The sequence below is a fragment of the Salvelinus alpinus genome, chromosome 1, assembly GCF_045679555.1.
Source record: "Salvelinus alpinus chromosome 1, SLU_Salpinus.1, whole genome shotgun sequence".
Lineage (NCBI taxonomy): Eukaryota > Metazoa > Chordata > Actinopteri > Salmoniformes > Salmonidae > Salvelinus > Salvelinus alpinus.
Window position 1 is genome coordinate 72,615,477 of NC_092086.1, and position 20,963 is coordinate 72,636,439.

At 44.7% G+C, this 20,963-nt stretch overlaps 1 protein-coding gene across 1 annotated transcript in view; it reads left to right on the forward strand.

The window, feature by feature from the left end:
• The first annotated feature begins 10,997 nt into the window (after window positions 1–10,997).
• Window positions 10,998–20,963, forward strand: part of LOC139530066 (transmembrane protein 132E-like) — a 368,068-nt gene continuing 358,102 nt past the window's right edge. Inside the window, exon 1 of the mRNA XM_071326137.1 lies at window positions 10,998–12,326. Within this exon, the coding sequence (XP_071182238.1) occupies window positions 12,266–12,326 (61 nt within the window). The 5' untranslated portion in view covers window positions 10,998–12,265. The remainder of the gene's footprint in view (window positions 12,327–20,963) is intronic.

Genomic DNA, 20,963 nt, shown 5'->3' on the forward strand with positions numbered 1-20,963 from the left:
TGGTGACGAACAATGCCTTTTCCAGCCATGATGGAGCACCTTGCCATAAGGCAAAGGTGATAACTAAGTGGCTCGGGGAACAAAACATCGATATTTTGGGTCCATGGCCAGGAAACTCCCCAGACCTTAATCCCATTGAGAACTTGTTGTCAATCCTCAAGAGGCGGGTGGACAAACAAAAACCCACAAATTCTGACAAACTCCAAGCATTGATTATGCAAGAATGGGCTGCCATCAGTCAGGATGTGGCCCAGAAGTAATTGACAGCATGTCAGGGCAGATTGCAGAGGTCTTGAACAAGAAGGGTCAACACTGCAAATATTGACTCTTTTCATCAACTTCATGTAATTGTCAATAAAAGTCTTTGACACTTATGAAATGCGTGTAATTATACTTCAGTATTCCATAGTAACATCTGACAAAAATATTTAAAGACACTGAAGAAGCAAACTTTGTGGAAATTAATATTTGTGTCATTCTCAAAACTTTTGGCCACGACTGTATGTACAAAACAATTCAATCAATCAAAGCATACTAATCAAAATTGAGCATGATGAACTCAGTGCTCAAAAAAACATGTTTGTATTTGTGTGTGTGTGTCTATGTGTGTGTGTGAGGGAGTGTAAGTGAGTGAGTGAATGTGTTTAAGTGTTAGGCTACATGGAGGCGAGTAATGGGTAGATTGGTCCATCAGGCTGACTCATAGTCTACATTTGAAATTATTAAGGAATGATGATATTTTCGCAATGTGAAGATAAGAATTACAGAGTGCGGGTACTTCTGTATCTGGTATTGACTGGGTAAGTGTAAGTGTACACATGAGCAAGTTGTCACGCCCTGACCGTAGAGAGCTTTTTATGTCTCTATTTTGGTTTGGTCAGGGTGTGATTTGTGTGGGCATTCTATGTTCATTTTCTATGTTTTGTATTTCTTTGTTGTTTGGCTGGGTGTGGTTCTCAATCAGAGGCAGCTGTCTATCGTTGTCTCTGATTGAGAACCATACTTAGGTAGATTTTTCCCACATGGTTTTTGTGGGTAGTTGTTTTCTGTTTTGTGTTTCTGCACCTGACAGAACTGTTTCGGTTTCGTTCGTTCTCTTTGTTGTTTTGTTATTTAGTGTTCAGTTTTTTAAATAAATAATCATGAACACTTCCCACACTGCGCTTTGGTCCACACCTTCTTCATACGACGGCCGTTGCAGAACTACCCACCACCAAAGGACCAATTAGCGTGGAAGAGAGGACTGGACCTGAGAGGACATCCTGGACGGCAAGGGATCCTATACATGGGAGGAGATCCTGGCTGGAAGGGATCGCCTCCCATGGGAACAGGTGGAGGCAACCAGGAAGGCGGAGGCAGCTAGGAAAGGGGCTAAGGATTACACGGGAACACGGCTGGCAAGGAAGCCTGAGAAGCAGCCCCCCCCAAAAAATTGGGCGTGGCAGTCAGGTTGGAGACCTGAGCCAACTCCCCGTGCTTACCGTGGCGAGCATGTGACTGGTCAGGCCCCGTGCTATGGGGTGATGCGCACTGTGTCTCGGCCGAGCAGTCACAGGCCGGTGTGCTCGGTTCCAGCGTCCCGTATTTGCCGGGTGGAAGTGGGCATCCAGCCAGAACGGGTGATGCCAGCTCTGCGCTCGAGACCGCCAGTTCGCCTCCACGGCCGAGTGTATCCGGTGCCTCGGCCAAGGAAGAGGCCTCCGGTATGTCTCCTCAGCCTGGTGAGTCCTGTGCCTGCTCCTAGAGCCAGGTCTCCTGTATGTCTCCCCAGCCTGGTGAGTCCTGTGCCTGCTCCTAGAGCCAGGTCTCCTGTGTATCTCCCCAGCCCGGTGAGTCCTGCGCCTGCGCCCAGCCCGGAGCCTCCAGAGACGGCCTCCAGTCCGGAGCTTCCAGGGGCGCCCTCCAGTCCGGAGCTTCCAGGGGCGCCCTCCAGTCCGGAGCTTCCATAGGCGCCCTCCAGTCCAGATGTTTCCCACATGGTTTTTGTGGGTAGTTGATTTCTGTTTTGTGTTTCTGCACCTGACAGAACTGTTTCGGTTTCGTTCCTTCTCTTTGTTGTTTTAGTGTTCAGTTTTATTAATAAATCATGAACACTTGCCACGCTGCGCTTTGGTCCACTCCTTCTTCAACAGATGATCGTTACACAAGTGCACAGAATGACTGTCTTTCTGTTCCTTTAAGCAAGGTGGTTATATGGAGGTTCTTTTGCTAGATCATTTGTTTGCTATCTGAAAGCTACTATAGCTATTGTTGGTCCATTTTAAAAGTAACTAGGGTTCAGATGTCATCACTCTCACTTCCTGCCCTGGACAACAGCTGAAGAACATCAGAGAATGGAGACAGCCATGGATAGTCATGGATAGTGATTGGGGATGAACTTACACCAGCTGCTGAAAGAGAGATAGGAGGTGTTGTGTCATGACTATCATTAATGTGATGACTGCTATTTATTCAATAATTTACTTACTATGTTTAATTATTACTCGATTAACTTAATCATGTATCAATTAACTCATTAGGAATTTGGGGTACTGTGGGAAAAGTTTGTTCAATAGGTTACCATCTCCCGAATTAACTCAAAAATATATAAATATCATACCAGTCACTAAATAATAATTTCATCATATCAGTCTCATTCTGAACGTCGTAGACTCCTTAAATCTGCACAAACCCGGGTCTCACTGATAATTCCGTACCACACAAATTGATTTGATTATTTATTTACTAACAAGCTAAGTGATAACATAAGATACACACAAGATATAGGTTATTTATTAGAAACTTAATATGATGACAACAAGTCCCAATCGGACTAACACAATATGACACTTGTTACACAAGATGGAGAGTTAAAGAGAGAGTAAACGAGAAAGAGAGAGAAGCAACACTTGAATACATTTTGGAACTACACTCGCAATAACCCCAATACCTTTCCCCGAACTGTCGCTCTTATGGGTCTTCGTCGGGTATCCCTGTTGGTCCAAGGCCTTCGTGGACCGGGTTCCGCTTGGTGAGGAGGGTTCAATTGGGCCTTCTTATTTCCGATGGCGTCTCCTTCGTTCTCTGGTGTAAGTCTCTGATTTTCCACAGGATGTCACACTGTCCTTCTTAGTTGTCTGTTTACTTGCACTCGTTCTGGAAGAGTGGTCTCCTGAGAATGGCTAATCATCCGTGTCGATGATCCCAGAGTGGTGATGAAAGCAGTGTGTAGGACACAATAATTTGAAGAGAATAACCGGATGGTCCTACTTAAATTCACCTTCTTAGAACAGCTAATCATCCATAACAATGATTGTTAAAAGGTTCCTTTGTCTGGTTCAACGTCGTGTTGCGTTTCGTTGTCTTGACTAATCATAGACCTCAGCTGCAGCTTGTGGTCATTCTAGTCTGATATGTTAATTCAAACTCAAATGCTCGGGTAGAAAGGGGCGTTTACATCATGCTGACACACTCTCTTGGCTCCCTTGGGCGTGGCTAGTTACGAGGCAAGGTATCACAATTTACTATGATCTCGTTAGAGAACTAAAATCACAATCTTATCGTCACAAAAACATTCTCTTTATCCTGGATATCTTTTATACAACGTAATGTATGTAAACCTGATATACCCAGTGTAAAAGCTATTGCGGTTGCCAGCAGCATATCCCTCTGTCCTACTGCTGGCTTGCTTCTAAAGCTATGCAGGGTTGGTCCTGGTCACTCCCTGAATGGGAGACCAGATGCTGCTGGAAGTGGCGTTAAAGGGCCAGTAGGAGGCACCCTTTCCTCTGGTCTAAAAAAAGATCTCAATGCAGTGATTGGGGACACTGCCCTGTGTAGGGTGTGGTCTTTTGGATGGGATGTTAAACGAGTGTCCTGACTCTCTGTGGTCACTAAAGATCTCATGGCACTTATCGTAAGAGTAGGGGTGTTAACCCCGGTGTCCTGGCTAAATTCCCAATCTGGCCTTCATACAATCATGGCCACCTAATCATCCCCAGCTTACAATTGGCTCCATTCCCCTGTAACTATTCCCCAGGTTGTTGCTGTAAATGAGAATGTGTTCTCAGTCAACTTACCTGGTATAATAAGGGTTACAAAATAAGATACTGTTTTTGTTATAACATCTTTATAACAATTTTAATGACATCACAAAATAGTCATTACTTTTCCATATTCCATCTTTCAACATTTGGATGTTGAAATATATTTTCCCAGTGGCCATTGTTTGATGTTGTAGTTTTTGGGCAGCAAACTCTTCATAAGGCACACAGATATTCCAAACACCCAAACTAGACCCAAAAGGAATCGTCTGCTGCCTATTGTTTACGATCGACATGAGGTGTCAAAAAAAACAGCATCCATCCCTCCCCCCTCTGCGGGAGGGAGTGAGCTCTATAGAGCTGATTCACTGTAACCTGATCTTTTGGATCCTCACAGGAGAGTCATGACAGATGCTTGTTTGGAAGACTCTGGTAGCTGACATCTGTCAGAAGAATCCTGTCAAAACATAGTCTGTTCTTTCTATTGTAGTTGTTTGAAACCGTGCAGTAAGTCCATTTAGATAAATACAATAGGTGATAAAGTGGTGGATTCACCTTGTGTGAATAGTGTTCACTGACCCTCCTAGGTCTGTAATTATGTCTTTAAAGTGGCAATCAACAGTTGAAACAATAACAAAGCATAACCCCCACCCCTGTTTCGGTAAAAAGCTGAGGGATGGGGCTGGAGAAATGTAAGCACTGTCATATTTATAGACATAGCTATGGGTGCAAAGACTAACCAAAAATGTACAAAGTGTGGCATCTGCTCCTTTAAGTGAACCACATCATTTGAATGCTTTGGGGTGAATGCCCTGTGGGTTTTGGCAAAAGTAAAACAAAGTTGGTGTTACACAGAAAGTATGCCCTGTACCAAAGATGTCATTGTAATTGTGATAATGTCACAGCCGTTGCTGGAAGAAGACCAAGGTGCAGCGTGGTAAGCGTACATTTTCCTTTTTATTTCAAAATGTCGCCAACAAAACAATAAATGAAAAACAACCGTGAAGCTTACAGGGCATTAGTGCCACAAACAAAGTTAACTTCCCACACTGAAAGGAGGGAAAAGGGCTACCTAAGTATGGTTCCCAATCAGAGACAACGTTAGACAGCTGTCCCTGATTGAGAACCATACCCGGCCAAAACATAGAAATACAAAATCATAGAAAACAAAAACATAGAATGCCCACCTCAAATCACACCCTGACCAAACCAAATAGAGACATAAAAAGAATAATAAAAATAATAATCTGTGAATCATCAAAGGGTGTTTTTCAACATTAAAAACTGTGTTGTGAAGCCACCTGTGGAAGTCCTTTGGTCCCTATATACATTTCAGTTTTTCCATTAGCATTCTTATCGTGATTACACACGCTAGTTACCATTGTACTTTATTTAGCTTCATAATTGATTCTTGGTGTGGGAATTCTGTTGAAAAATGCAGGGCATGCCATCACTTTGCATTTGAAATCTTATATAACACAACATCGGACTGGCAATATCAGATGGAAATCAGTATGATTCAACAGTGTATCCTCAATTTGGAGGAATTGATGATATTTCAATATGATCAATAATGTCCATGTTGTGTTAAAAGGCCAAACTGCGTAAGGCGGAAGGCTCTGGCTGATCCTGTCTGGCGGAAGGCTCTGGCTGATCCTGTCTGGCGGAAGGCTCTGGCTGATCCTGTCTGGCGGAAGGCTCTGGCTGATCCTGTCTGGCGGAAGGCTCTGGCTGATCCTGTCTGGCGGAAGGCTCTGGCTGATCCTGTCTGGCGGACGGCTCTAGCGGCTCCTGTCTGGCGGACGGCTCTAGCGGCTCCTGTCTGGCGGACGGCTCTAGCGGCTCCTGTCTGGCGGACGGCTCTAGCGGCTCCTGTCTGGCGGACGGCTCTAGCGGCTCCTGTCTGGCGGACGGCTCTAGCGGCTCCTGTCTGGCGGACGGCTCTAGCGGCTCCTGTCTGGCGGACGGCTCTAGCGGCTCCTGTCTGGCGGACGGCTCTAGCGGCTCCTGTCCGCCAGACAGCTCTGAAGGCTCAGTACAGACGGGCGGCTTTGAAGGCTCGGGACAGACGGGCAGCTCTGACGGCTCGGGACAGACGGGCAGCTCTGACGGCTCGGGACAGACGGGCAGCTCTGACGGCTCGGGACAGACGGGCAGCTCTGACGGCTCGGGACAGACGGGCAGCTCTGACGGCTCGGGACAGACAGACAGCTCTGGCCGGCTGAGGCGCACATTATGCCTGGTGCGTGGTGCCGGAACTGGAGGTACCGGGCTAAGGACACGCACCTCAAGGCTAGTGCGGGGAGCAGGAACAGGGCACACTGACTTCTCAAAGCGCACTATAGGCCTGGTGCGTGGTACCGGAACTGAAGGTACCGGGCTGAGGACACGCACCTCAGGGCGAGTGCGGGGAGAAGGAACAGTGCGTACAGGGCTCTGGAGACGCACAGGAGGCTTGGTGCGTGGTGCCGGAACTGGAGGTACTGGGCTGGAGACACGCACCACAGGGCTAGTGCGTGGAGGAGGAACAGGGCTCTGGAGACGCACTGGAAGCCTGGTGCGTGGTGTAGGCACTGGTGGTACTGGACTGGGGCGGGAAGGTGGCGCCGGACATACCAGACCGTGCAGGCGTACTGGCTCCCTTGAGCACTGAGCCTGCCCAACCTTACCTGGTTGTATGCTCCCCGTCGCCCGACCAGTGCGGGGAGGTGGAATAACCCGCACCGGGCTATGTAGGCGAACCGGGGACACCATGCGTAAGGCTGGTGCCATGTAAGCCGGCCCGAGGAGACGCACTGGTGGCCAGATGCGTTGGACCGGCTTCATGACATCCGGCTCAATCCTCAATCTAGCCCGGCCTATACGAGGAGCTGGTATGTACCGCACCGGGCTATGCACACGTCCAGGAGACACCGTGCGCTCTACTGCGTAACACGGTGTCTGCCCGTACTCCCGCTCTCCACGGTAAGCATGGGAAGTGGGCGCAGGTCTCCTACCTGCCCTCGCCACACTACCCTTTATCCCCCCCCCAATAAATTTTTGGGGTTTCTTCACGGGCTTCCAGCCACGCCTCCATGCTGCCTCCTCATACCACCGATCTTGGGCTTTCGCTGCCTCCATCTCCTCACGAGCGCGGCGATATTCCCCAATGTGAGCCCAGTGTCCTTTTCCCTCCAGTATTTCCTCCCATGTCCAGGATTCCTGTGTAGTGGGCCACTGCTCGTACTCACGCTGCTTGGTCCGGGTTTGGTGGGTGGTTCTGTAACGGCTGTCGTCTTCCTCCTCCTCGGACGAGGAGAGGCGACAAGGATCAGAGGACCAATATGCAGCGTGAAATGTAGACATAATGAATTTATTAAAGTAAAGACGAAAAAACACGAAAACACTTTAACAAACTACAAAACAACAAACGACGCAGACCGACCTGAACATAAGCACTTACATATACACGAAGAACGCACGAACAGGTACAGACTACAAACAAACCGAAACAGTCCCGTGTGGCGCTACAAACACAGACACATGAGACAACCACCCACAACAAACAATGTGAAACAACCTACCTTAATATGGTTCTCAATCAGAGGAAACGTAAAACACCTGCCTCTAATTGAGAACCATATCAGGCAACCCAATAACCAACATAGAAACACATAACATAGAATGCCCACCCCAACTCACGCCCTGACCAACTAAACACATACAAAAACAAGAGAAAACAGGTCAGGAACGTGACAGTTGAAGTCAGTAGTTTGTTCTTCTGTTGGACAGAATAGTCAACATGATGAACTAAACATGTATGACAGCAGCATAAAACAAAACAAATTATGAATGTCCTTCTGCCACCAGATCAGAGGAAACAGGCTATATGGACACAATGACGCTGACGTCTGGACACAAGTGACTAACACAACAGTTCATACACTACATATACAAAGGTATGTGGACACACCCTCAAATTAGTGTATTCGGCTATTTCATCCACACCCATTGCTGACAGGTGTCTAAAATCGAGTACACAGCCATGCAATCTCCATAGCTAAACATTGGCAGTAGAATGGCCTTACTGAAGAGCTCAGTGACTTTCAACGTGGCACCCTCATAGGATGCCAGCTTTCAAACAAGTCAGTTTGTCAAATTTCTGCCCTGGTAGGGCTGCCCCGGTCAACTGTAAGTGCTGTTATTGTGAAGTGAAAACGTCTAGGAGCAACAACGGCTCAGCCACGAAGTGGTAGGCCTCACAGAACAAGACCACTGAGTGCTGAAGAGCGTAGTATGTAAAAAATGTCTGTCCTCGGTTGCAACACTCACTACCAGGCTCCAAACTGCCTCTGGAAGCAACGTCAGCACAAGAACTGAAATCACCATGAGCAATGCCAAGCGTCAACTGGAGTGGTGTAAAGCTCGCCGCCATTGGACTCTGGAGTAGTGGAAACGCGTTCTCTGGAGTGATGAATCACGCTTCACCATCTGGTAGTCTGACGGACGAATCTGGGTTTGACAGATGTCAGGAGAACGCTAACTGCCCGAATGCATAGTGCCAACTGTAAAGTTTGGTGGAGGATGTATAATGGTCTGGGGCTGTTTTTCATGGTTGTGGCTATGCCCCTTAGTTCCAGTGAAGGGAAATCTTAATGCTACAGCCTACAATGACATTCTAGATGATTCTGTGCTTCCAACTTTGTGGCAACAGTTTGGAGAAGGCCCTTTCCTGTTTCAGCATGACAATGCCCCCGTGCACAAAGCGAGGTCCATACAGAAATGGTTTGTCGAGACTGGTGTGGAAGAACTTGACTGGCCTGTACAGAGCCCTGAACTCAATCCCATCGACCACCTTTGAAACCTTCGACTGCGAGCCAGGCCTAATCGCCCAACATCAGTGCCCTATCTGAATGGAAGCAAGTCTACGCAGCAATGTTCCAACATCTAGTGGAAAGCCTTCTCATAAGAGTGGAGGCTGTGTTAGGCAGCAAAGGGGGGACCAACTCCATATTAATGCCCATGATTTTGGAATGAGATGTTCGACGAGCAGGTTTCCACATACTTTTGGTCATGTAGTGTATATAGAAGTCTCTTGCTCTGGTAGAGACTAGATAAATGACTGTAAAATGGAGAGACGGGCCTCCCGGGTGGCGCAGTGGTCTAGAGCACTGCATCGCAGTGCTATGCTGCGCCACCAGAGTCTGGGTTCGCGCCCAGGCTCTGTCGCAGCCGGCCGCGACCGGGAGGTCCGTGGGGCGACGCACAATTGGCTTAGCGTCGTCCGGGTTAGGGAGGGTTTGGCCGGTAGGGATATCCTTGTCTCATCGCGCTCCAGCGACTCCTGTGGCGGGCCGGGCGCAGTGCGCGCTAACTGAGGGGGGCGGGTGCACGGTGTTTCCTCCGACACATTGGTGCGGCTGGCTTCCGGGTTGGAGGCGCGCTGTGTTAAGAAGCAGTGCGGCTTGGTTGGGTTGTGCTTCGGAGGACGCATGACTTTCGACCTTCGTCTCTCCCGAGCCCGTACGGGAGTTGTAGCGATGAGACAAGATAGTAATTACTAGCGATTGGATACCACGAAAATTGGGGAGAAAAGGGGATAAAATAAATAAAAATAAATAAATAAAAAAAAAAAAAAATGGAGAGACTTTGCTTACATCATAAAGTTAAGGTACCCAAATCTACATGAGCGTGAAGCCTATTGTTGTTTTACAGTATATTTAGCTGTTGTTTTAGCACTGATGCACAATGCAGTTTGGAATTTTCACTACATTTGGATAATATCCCATGCCCCAAAGTATGTACTTTGAGACTGACGACATTGGTGGCCTAAAATGGAGTGCAGACATGTAAGTGTCAATCCAAAAGGGTACCTAACCCTTATACTATACTGCATGATAATATCCCCCTGCATTCTCTCACGCTGGAAGACCAAAGCGGCTTAACCTAACATTATAGAACAAGACAGGCCGAAGAGATGCAATATTTTAGGACAAGGCATTCATATTCCCAGCAGACCTTTGTGAGCTGGCAATAACGAATGTTGTTCAATGCTACCACAAGTGAGATGTGTGGTGTAGGCTTCTACATTTGGAGGTGAAAGATACTCTGTGATTATCAGTGGCAATATTATTGTGGGCCTGGGGACCGTGTGAAGCACATCACTCAAAGATTTGGAAGCCTATGACCTGAGGATGACACAGCAGTGATCCATTCCCCTCTGGGGAAAGCTATCTGCAATCCTAATAATGTAAGGTGTACTGTATAAAGATGGTTCAGTGCTGTGATATAATTATTTGGACTCTACAGCACGTCTGGGACTTTTGAACCCTTATGATAGCGATCATTACCTCTGCACTATGGGTGGATTGTTGGAGCCTTGACAAATCTCAGAATGGAGCCAAATGAAATGCATGAAGTGGCATGTTCAATGAGAAAACAAATTGGAGTCCCCATTTGTACATCGAAACTTTCTCTCCACTTGGAAGTGAATGGAGCAGCTGTGCTGTGAGGACATCTGCTTAGCCAACTGTGGCCAATAGTGGTTGTTTATATGCTACGTGTTTTGAATTATGCTATTTTTAGGCTGCGTAAGATTTCTTTCATGTAATGTTATATTAAATCTCTTCTTCACAAACTGAAAACAATTGGATAAAGTCTAAACATTACGATGGGAATTATTGCATTGGCTCTTATCATAAAGTTGATCCCTAACAGTTATGAACCACCTAAATAGTAATTGCCATTCAAAATAAATATAATGGCCTCTTCGTATCATCAGCATCTTATGATCGTTTTGATAAATGTTTATTTGTTGAAATTAAGACTTTTACATATTGCTCACCTTGAATTTCGGATTTAAAAGCAATTCCATTCGTTATAGAACAACGAATTCATAGGCTTCATGCAACATGTTGTACAAATTGTACACACGCACACTGTCCACCTCATTGGATAAAGTATGCATCGCACGCGCGTCAGGCAGGAGGGTACCACGTGATTAAGATTTGGTTGATTGATGCGGCGTTCAGCATTTTGTTGAATCCTGAGAGTGAGGGAGAAGCCTTTGAGAAAGGAGCTTTATGGGACACAACACATACGAAAACGAATGAGCATTTTTTCTTTCTATCCTTCATTAGAGGAGTGCCAAAGAATGGTCAACACAGGGCAGGCTATTGCGAACAGTCCGTGAGTTTTGAACCACAGCTAGGGATGGACTTGGACTACTAACGTTACCGCGGATTGAGTGAAAATGGTCAACATTGTTGTGACTCGGGACTTCTAGAATTATAAAGGCGAGGAGAATTAAGGTAGCCTAACATCGAAATGTGGTAGGCATATTATGTGGACTGCCGTTTTCGATCTGGAAACTAGATGAACTATCAAATCACCACATGAAACGCATTTAGTGATTTGGGTTAGGAAACGCGGAGTTATCCGAGATTAGTCGAGTGTTTTTTTCGTATACATTATGTTACGTGTGAAATAGCCTTTTTTGCTTACTGGAGGTTCCTCTCGCCTGTGCACTGGAACTTTAATAAAGGGATGAGACAGCCGGCAAAAGGCACGCGTTGTTGAACCCTAGCCCGTGTACCCTACCGCGCAGTAAAAACCGACGGATGGTCTCCATTGTCAGTTGGCTACATTGTTACATCGGGGCTTGGTTAAATGTTCTGTTTAATTGGCTCCGTATCATGGAAAACTACACCCACACCCACAGTCCAGTTTTAGGTTTCAGGACCGTTTGGAAAACACGTTTATCAATTTCAGGCGCTGCAGTTTATAGCCTACCAGCATCAGACCTCCGCATTTAGCGTAGCCAACTGAACGGCGAGGAATTCAACATCAATAGTTCTTTTTATTGCAATGTATGAGTACAATTGCGCATTTGTTGAATTATTTAACCCGTGGACTTGGCTACATATTTGGAACATGCATGGTGGACTATTTCATTGAGGCCGCAATTGAAAACAGACGCGTGGGAGTCTCGACCCACTTGATCCTGATACCTGTAACTTTCTTCTCCGGCTTGGAGCCCCTTTTTATAAAGAGAAGACGTTCGTTCATCGTGCCTTACATTTTGTTTTCATTAAGCCAGTCAGACATTTGTAGGATTTGACACAGACCGATTCAACAGCCTCACATCTTGTAAACAATTCAACGTTAGACTCTTGAAGCACCTGCCGTAGACCTAACACCGGTCGGAAGCTATATTTGAAGACTCCTGTATTCAAGACTGCTTACTGGATTTACTGAGATCTACGATGTCAATTTCACCATATCGCAGAGGAACTCTTCTGCTCTGTGTGGCGCTCATTTCTAATGGTAAGTGCCTAACCGAGTGACATACAGTATGCTTCAGAATGATGATTAGCTGGGTGTCTGAACTCCATGATATGTCGGCCTACATCTCGGTGGAGTTGGGTTGCGACGACTGTGGGCGGCGCCTGTTTGATTGTTATAGGTAGGCTATGTCAAGCGAGATGCGATTTTGAGATTTCAGAGTAGAAAACACAGTTGCAGTGTCGCCTAAGCGCAACTGCCCCTACGAACCAACTTCTCATTTAGAAAACAGGTTATATGGCATCGATATGAGTCAAACATTTGATTATACTGTCAAAATTGACTACAGAGTGTAAATTGGATGACACTTAATTATGACCAAAATTATCGTAACGGAGTTTTGTAGGATACCTGAGTATATCACTAAATAAATCAGGGATTGGCAACTCCAGTCCTCGGGGCCTGATTGTGGTCAGTTTTTCCCCCAGCTAACACATCTGACTCCAATAATCAACTAATCATGATCTTCAGTTTAGAATGTGGGGGGGTTCATTTCATCCTGCCCACAGCTGGCAGCACACATGTAATCATCAATTCTGAGCTGCATGCAACTTGATAGTAATGTCCATGGTAAATGTGGTTTGACTCTGGATGTCCTTATGGGGCTAGTTAGAGACTATCTGTAAATTACACAATGGACATGGGACAATGTTAAAAATACAATACCTCAATGTCAGTGACGCAAACCAACTATATATTAAAATAGAAACATTTAAGGCATTTATTGAGAACTAAAATGTATTCAACATCAAAATATTGTCTCATTTATGCTGTGTAATATATTGACGGCCCTAACTAGCCCCAGAGATAGACTATTCAAAGTCAAAACACATTTGCCACAGTCGCACACAAGCCGACTGAAGAGAGAACATTTGTCTTAGTCTTCCCACCTGCGAACACCCACATCAAACCACACCCAGAAACCAACTCTCATTTGAATTCAGTAATGGCCGATAGCGTTTTTTTAATGAATCAAATCTAAATGAGGCCAAAGCAGGAAGTTCAGCTTCTCTTTAAATGTGGGTTTGTTATTCTGCACACACACAGTGTAATATAGGTAAGGATTAAGTTATTAATGCAAGTGAGGTATACAACCAGTTGTATGCTTTCATTTGCAATGAATGGTCCTGGGCAAGTGCACTTGAGGGTCCACAAGCGGCATCTCTCCACAAGGTGGGAGCAGGGCTGTGTAGCTTGCCACCCTTTAATAACAGGTTTTTGTAGCCTATGTTTTTAGGAGCTCTCAATTTCACTAGTCTCCTTATTTTCTGAACCCAATCGAAAAAAACATTTTTCAATACCGTATAAATATTTATGGTGTGCTCTTCCATTCAGGTTTAGGATGCTCCCTTTTGCCCCATTTGCAGTAATGCACAAAGAGGGATGCACTACAACTGAAATAAAGGCTTTTACTAGTCTGCAAAGTCACTATAGTTTGCAATCTATTCCTTACATGAGGGACCCCCAAAGACAGTGGTCAGTATTGCATCACATTGCTAAGGATAGCGGTCAAAAGCAATTTCACCAAGGGATCACTCATGATCTAGTTCCACTGAAGGGTGTGTTGCTGGCTCTACATTAAAAACAAATAATTGGTAGCACTGGTGCTCCCTCCCTAAAAAATGTAGGTGCCCCACATGAAATTTAGGCGCACCACAAAATAAGATTTGTTAAATTGAGATACAGCCTATATGAATTCTAGTTACACCAAACAAAAATATAAATGCAACAATTTATTTTTTATTTTTTACCAAGTTTATATAAGGAAATCCAGTCAATTGAAGTAAATCATGGATTTCACATGACTGGGAGTACAGATATGCATCTGATAATAATTAGGTAGGGGCGAAGACCAGTGGTGATTTTAGCATGTAAATCTTGGTGGGGCAAAAAATTAAGTGGAATGCATGTGTAACGGATGTGAAATGGCTAGCTAGTTAGCGGGTACGCGCTACTAGCATTTCAATCAGTTACGTCACTTGCTCTGAGACTTAAGTAGGGTTGCCCCTTGCTCTGCAAAGGCCGCGGCCCTTGCAGAGCAAGGGGAAACCCTACTTCAGGTCTCAGAGCAAGTGACGTAACCGATTGAAATGCTAGTAGCGCGTACCCGCTAACTAGCTAGCCATTTCACATCCGTTACACTCACCCCCCTTTCAACCTCCTCCTTTTCCGCAGCAACCAGTGATCCGGATCACTGGTTGCTGCGGAAAAGGAGGAGGTTGAAAGGGGGGTGAGTGTAACGGATGTGAAATGGCTAGCTAGTTAGCGGGTACGCGCTAATAGCATTTCAATCGGTTACGTCACTTGCTCTGAGACCTGACGTTCGCGATCTCCCCCTATCTGCAAGCGGGGCCAATCACAACACCCCTTATTGTCATCAGAGTTGAACTAACCAATAAGAATGCTTGAACATCAAATACACATTTCTTTAGAGGCAAGTGGAAACATAACCAACCCTGTTACACATGCCAGCAAAGTATAACACTAAAAAATACATTCATTGCAATATAACGGTGACAAATGGTGCCCACAAACTGTTAAGGTCTAAATAAAGCTGTCCCACCATCTTACACCTGGCTATCGGCGAGCATTGTCTGGAAGTGAAACAGTTCATTCAGCCTCATTTACTACCTTTAAAATAAACCACAAAAAAAACATGGCTGACTTGCTTAAACAATTGTGGTTTCTAATGAAAATTGAGATGTACGAACAATGGTATAAGGGGACAACAAGCAGTTAAGAGGCAATCCGTAATTTCGATTAAGACAATGAGCGAGCTAGGACGGCCGTAACGTCAGTCAATAACTATTTGTTTAGCACTTTTGAAATGTACAGTGACAGAATTCAGAACATGGGCTGTTCTTGCAGTGCTCTCACTGTACGCCAAGTTAGAACTGTAGGATAAATAAAGGCGGCATATAAGTAGACGAAAGCTCTTCCAATATAACGATTGATTACATTTCTCTAAAACAGGTTATAGGCTACAGTAGAACAGTAGGTGAAATTTTTAAGAGGGGTAAATGGACCAAATTATTAGAGTGAGGCACATGGGCTACTAACATCTTACTACACAACACACACTTAGTATTACTTTCTTAGCTACAGTATCCATATCTCCCTGGCGTATTACATCATTTATGCAGCAGCATACAATACATTTTTGGACTCACATTGTTGTGCTGTGCTCACTTGAACAGGAAGGTGGTGTGGTGGTCCTCCAAGTTAAATTGTTTTGAACGCGGCACAAATCATCCTTCATTGACAGCATGGCCAATGTTGAATGTTTATCATTTTAAACTTGGAAAATAACCCCTTAATCCCAGATTTGGGACAACACAGCCACTGTCACTGGTCCAAACCACTCGTTGTTGAATTTGTGATTTCCAACATTACACAACTGTAATGTTTATGGGCGATGACCACCGATACGTTTTAACTATAATTTCTCTTCATTATTTCTCTTCATATGTAGGGTTGCACATTTTGGGGAATATTTGGAGGTGGAAACGTTCCGTGGGAATTCATGGAAATATATCCAAATTAATATTAATACCATTTAAATGTATTGTTTTTTGCATTGGATATATTTATGATATGGAGACAGAAACATAAGGTAAAAGGTTTATCATAAGTAGACATTATTGCCATATTGTATCTCCATCCCAAGGCCCTTGCTTGGAAGCGTACTTTGCCAGACTGCCAGGAACCTTGCCCTCATCCAGGCCAAGGTGGCGAGACACGATAGTGATGACACCATAGGCCTTGTTGATCTTTGCACCTGATAGAATGCTCTTGCCAGCATACTTGGGGTCCAACATATAATATACACTGCAGCGTGTATGGGCTTCAGGCAGAAGTCTTCACGCTTTTTGATTTATTTCAGAACTGCAGTTTCCTCTGTTTGGAGCAACAGTGAAGTGGGCAGGGCAGTACAAATTTCTTCTCTTACATCTGCAAGCAGTCTGAACATCAGACAGGATGGCATTGTCTCCCTCGATCTGTGCAATGGCTACTGCTATAGGTTTCAGGCTGCTTTACCCCTCTCCCAAAATACATCATCCAGGAGGATCCTGTTGATGGGCCTGTCCATATCGGCAGACTGAGATATGGCCATTTCTTGGAGAGACTTGTTTCCCTCCAGGAGTCTGTCAAACATGATGACAACACCACCCTAATGGGTGTTGCTGGGCAGCTTCAATATGGTGCTCTTATTCTTCTCACTTTGCTTGGTGAGGTAGATTGCTGCTAGAACTTGATGACCCTTCACATACCTAACCATTTCCTTGGCTCTCTTGCAGAAGTGTATCCATTGTTTTCAGTGCCATGATGTCCTTGAGTAGCAGATTCAATACAAGAGCAGCACAGCCAATGGTTGTGATGTGAGGGTAGGTCTCCACTTTAGACCAAGCAGCCTTCATGTTCTGCGCATTGTCTGTCACAAGTGCAAATACCTTCTGTGGTCCAAGGTCATTGATGACTGCCTTCAGCTCATCTGCAATGTAGAGACCCATGTGTCTGTTGTCCCTTGTGTCTGTGCTCTTGTAGAATACTGGTTGAGGGGTGGAGATGACGTAGTTAATTATTCCTTGCCCACAAACATTCGACCACCCATCAGAGATGATTGCAATACAGTCTGCTTTCTCTATGATTTGCTTGACCTTCACTTGAACTCTGCATCCAGAAAATGAGTAGATAAAGCATGTCTGGTCGGAGGGGTGTATGCTGGGCGAAGAACATTCAGATATCTCTTCCAATACACATTGCCTGTGAGCATCAGAGGTGAACCAGTTGCATACACAGCTCGAGCAAGACATTCATCAGCATTTCTCTGACTACGTTCCTCCATTGAGGCAAAACAACTTCTGATTCCAGGAGGACCACGAGCTGTTGCTATCGATAAGGTGTCTGATTCATCATTTTCACCTCGAATAGAAGTAAAGGGACTTTTGTCGGAGGTTGCTTGTTGTGAGCGCTGAGGGAACTTTATGCACTTGGCCAGATTATTCTGGATCTTCACATATGATTTGGCACAGTATTTGCAAATGCACACAGCTTTTCCTTCTACATTAGCTGCAGCGAAATGTCTCCTAACATCAGATGGTGCCCGTGGCATTTTCCTGTAAAGATTAGGGAAAAAATGAGTAAAGAAAACACACTACAATTCCATGTACAGATAAAGTTAGATTAAACCACTCCTTTGTAAGATAAATGTTTTAAAATGAAACATGTATGGAAACAGGTGAATTAACACTGTTAGTTAGCAGGCTCAAGCAAGCTAAAACCCACATGGTAGCAAAAACTAACTAGCGGAAATTAAACAAGTTTGAAATAATTTAAACACACTTTACTGTAGGCTACTATTTACTTGTTAACCTCTCTGGTACAAGTGGGACCCTCGACAACAGCCAGTGAAATTGCAGGTCGCCAAATTCAAAACAACAGAAATCCCATAATTAAAATTCCTCGAACATACAAGTATTATACACCATTTTAAAGAGAAACTTCTTGTAAATCCAATTACTGTGTCCGATTTCAAACAGGCTTTACGGAGAAAGCACACCATGCGATTATGTTAGGTCAGCGCCTAGTCACAGAACCATACAGCCGTTTTCCAGCCAAGGAGAGGGCTCACAAAAGTCAGAAATAGCGATTAAATTCATCACTAACCTTTGATCATCAGATGGCACTCATAGGACTTCATATTACACAATACATGTATGTTTTGTTCGATTAAGTTCATATTTATATCCAAAAATCTGTTTACATTGGTGCGTTATGTTCAGAAATGCATTGTCTCAAACAAACATCCGGTGAAAGTGCAGAGAGCCACATCAAATTACAGAAATACTCATCATAAACATTGATCTAAGATACAAGTGTGTAACATACATTTAAAGATAAACTTCTCCTTAATGCAACCGCTGTGTCAGATTTCAAAAAGGCTTTACGGCGAAAACACACGACGAGATTATGTTAGGTCTGCGCCTAGCCACAAAAACCATACAGACATTTTCCAGTCAAGGAGAGGGTTCACAAAAGTCAGAAATAGCATTAAAATGAATCCCTTACCTTTGATGTTCATCTGGTGGCACTCCCAGGTCTCAATGTTAGACAATAAATGTTCGATAATGTCCCTCTTTATGTCCAAAAACCTGTTGGTGTGTTTAGTTCAGAAATCCAAAGGCGCAATGCGCGCTCTCAACTTGAAGACAAAGTCAAAGTACAATAAAAGTTAGTAGAAACATGTCAAATGATGTTTAAAATCAATCCTCAGGTTGTTTTTGTCATAAATAATAATATTTCAACCGGACAAAATCTTCGTCAATAGAAAAGGAGAAACAAGAAATGCGCCCTCCCGATCATGCGCAGGACTCATGGCTGTAAATTTCCACTGGCATTGAAAGTGCTGTATCTCCCTCATTTTTCAGAGTAAAAGCCTGAAACAATGCCTAAGGACTGGCCACATGTAGAGGAAGCCATAGATATCGTGAACTGGGTCCTAAGTCTATGTATGGTGGATAGACTTTCAATCGAAAAACAGCCTTTCAAAAATAATAGTACTTCCTGGTTGGATTTTCCTCAGGTTTTTGCCTGACATATCAGTTCTGTTATACTCAGACATTATTTTAACAGTTTTGGAAACTTTAGAGTTTTCTATCCAAATCTACTAATTGTATGCATATCCTAGCTTCTGGGCCTAAGTAGCAGGCAGTTTAATTTGGGCACGCTTTTCATCGACAATTCCGAATGCTGTATGTCATGTATGTCATAAAATATATTCACCCAACCCAGTATTGTAATCAAAACTTATCAGAAAGCATGTAGTCCTTGGCTCAGATTGTGTAGTAGTGTGGGCTCAATAGCATCTCATTAGTGTGCAAGATCTTGAGAATCAGCTGCACATGTGCATGCAGAGGGTTGCAATTCCTTTGAATTGGGGATAGTTTATCCAAAATATGCCTCAAGACCTAGAATTGCCTTGTGTATCCCACAAAAAAGGTTCACTGTTATAAGCTAACTTAATTTTTAATTATAAAAAAATGAATTTAAGCAAAATTCCCAGGCTTAACTGCCCAAAGAGAATTTCCTGGAAAGTTTTTGACCCTTTGCAACCCTATTCGTATGACAAGGATTTGCCAGGAGATTGTCAACTTGATTAATGATGACTGCTAGCTAAGATTTTGAAAGTATGATGTTGACATGTTTAGGCCAATCAAAGCTACGGTACATATAATGTGATTTGACGTCATTTTATCTGTGGCCAATGACCTTGAGCCTTCTTGGATGGCCACTTCTATGGCACCAGCCGACGGGCTAGAATTTTCAATGTCTCCTCTTACATTTGGCAGTGAGGTAAAGTACCCATGAGTGACAGAACACTGAGCCAATCACGGCACAACACTCCGTATTTTCTGCTGGCTTGCCCGCCCCACCACAACAGGAAACAGTGGTAGGCCTGATCACCAACAATGACGAGACAGCCTATAGGGAGGAGGTCAGAGACCTGGCCGGGTGGTGCCAAAATAACAACCTATCCCTCAACGTAACCAAGACTAAGGAGATGATTGTGGACTACAGGAAAAGGAGCACCGAGCACGCACCCATTCTCATCGACGGGGCTGTAGTGGAGCAGGTTGAGAGCTTCAAGCTCCTTGGTGTCCACATCAACAACAAACTCGAATGGTCCAAACACACCAAGACAGTCGTGAAGATGGCATGGCAAAGCCTATTCCCCCTCAGGAAACTAAAACGATTTGGCATGGGTCCTGAGATCCTCAAAAGGTTCTACAGCTGCAAAATGCATCCTGACCGGTTGCATCACTGCCTGGTACGGCAAGTGTTCGGCCTCCGACCGCATGGCACTTCAGAGGGTAGAGCGTACGGCCCAGTACATCACTGGGGCAAAGCTGCCTGACATCCAGGACCTCAACATCAGGTGCCAGAGGAAGGACCTAAAAATTGTCAAAGACCCCAGCCACCCCAGTCATAGACTGTTCTCTCTACTACCGCATGGCAAGCGTGCCAAGTCTAGGACAAAAAGGCTTCTCAACAGTTTTTACCCCCAAGCCATAAGACACCTGAACAGGTAACCAAATGGTTACCCGGACTATTTGCATTGTGTGCCCCCCCCCCCCCCCCCCCAATCCCTCTTTCGCACTGTTGGTTAGAGCCTGTAAGTAAGCATTTCACAGTATTTTGCGCACGTGACAAACTTTGATTTGATGCACTGAGCTAGGATGAAATACCTGCATTTAGGAGCTGCCTTACTCAAGAAAACAAAGAGACCATGTTGTATGCAGCTTCATTAACTCGATGATATATTATTTTTTACATTGTTTGCAAACTGATGTGACAAGTATTAATGCCAAAATAACATGAAAAACAGACAAGCCCCCCTCACACCTTCCCTGAATGACAGGTCACCACTGGGTATGACCACAATTTGCCTCATGCAGTGCAACACATCCCCTTGCATGTCGTTGATCAGGCTGTTGATTGTGTTCTGTGGAATGTTTCATCAGCTGCCCGGGTGGCTGGTCTCAGATGATCCTGCAGGTGAAGAAGCCAGATGTGGAGGTCCTGGGCTGGTGTGGTTACACCGGTTGGACGTACTGCCAA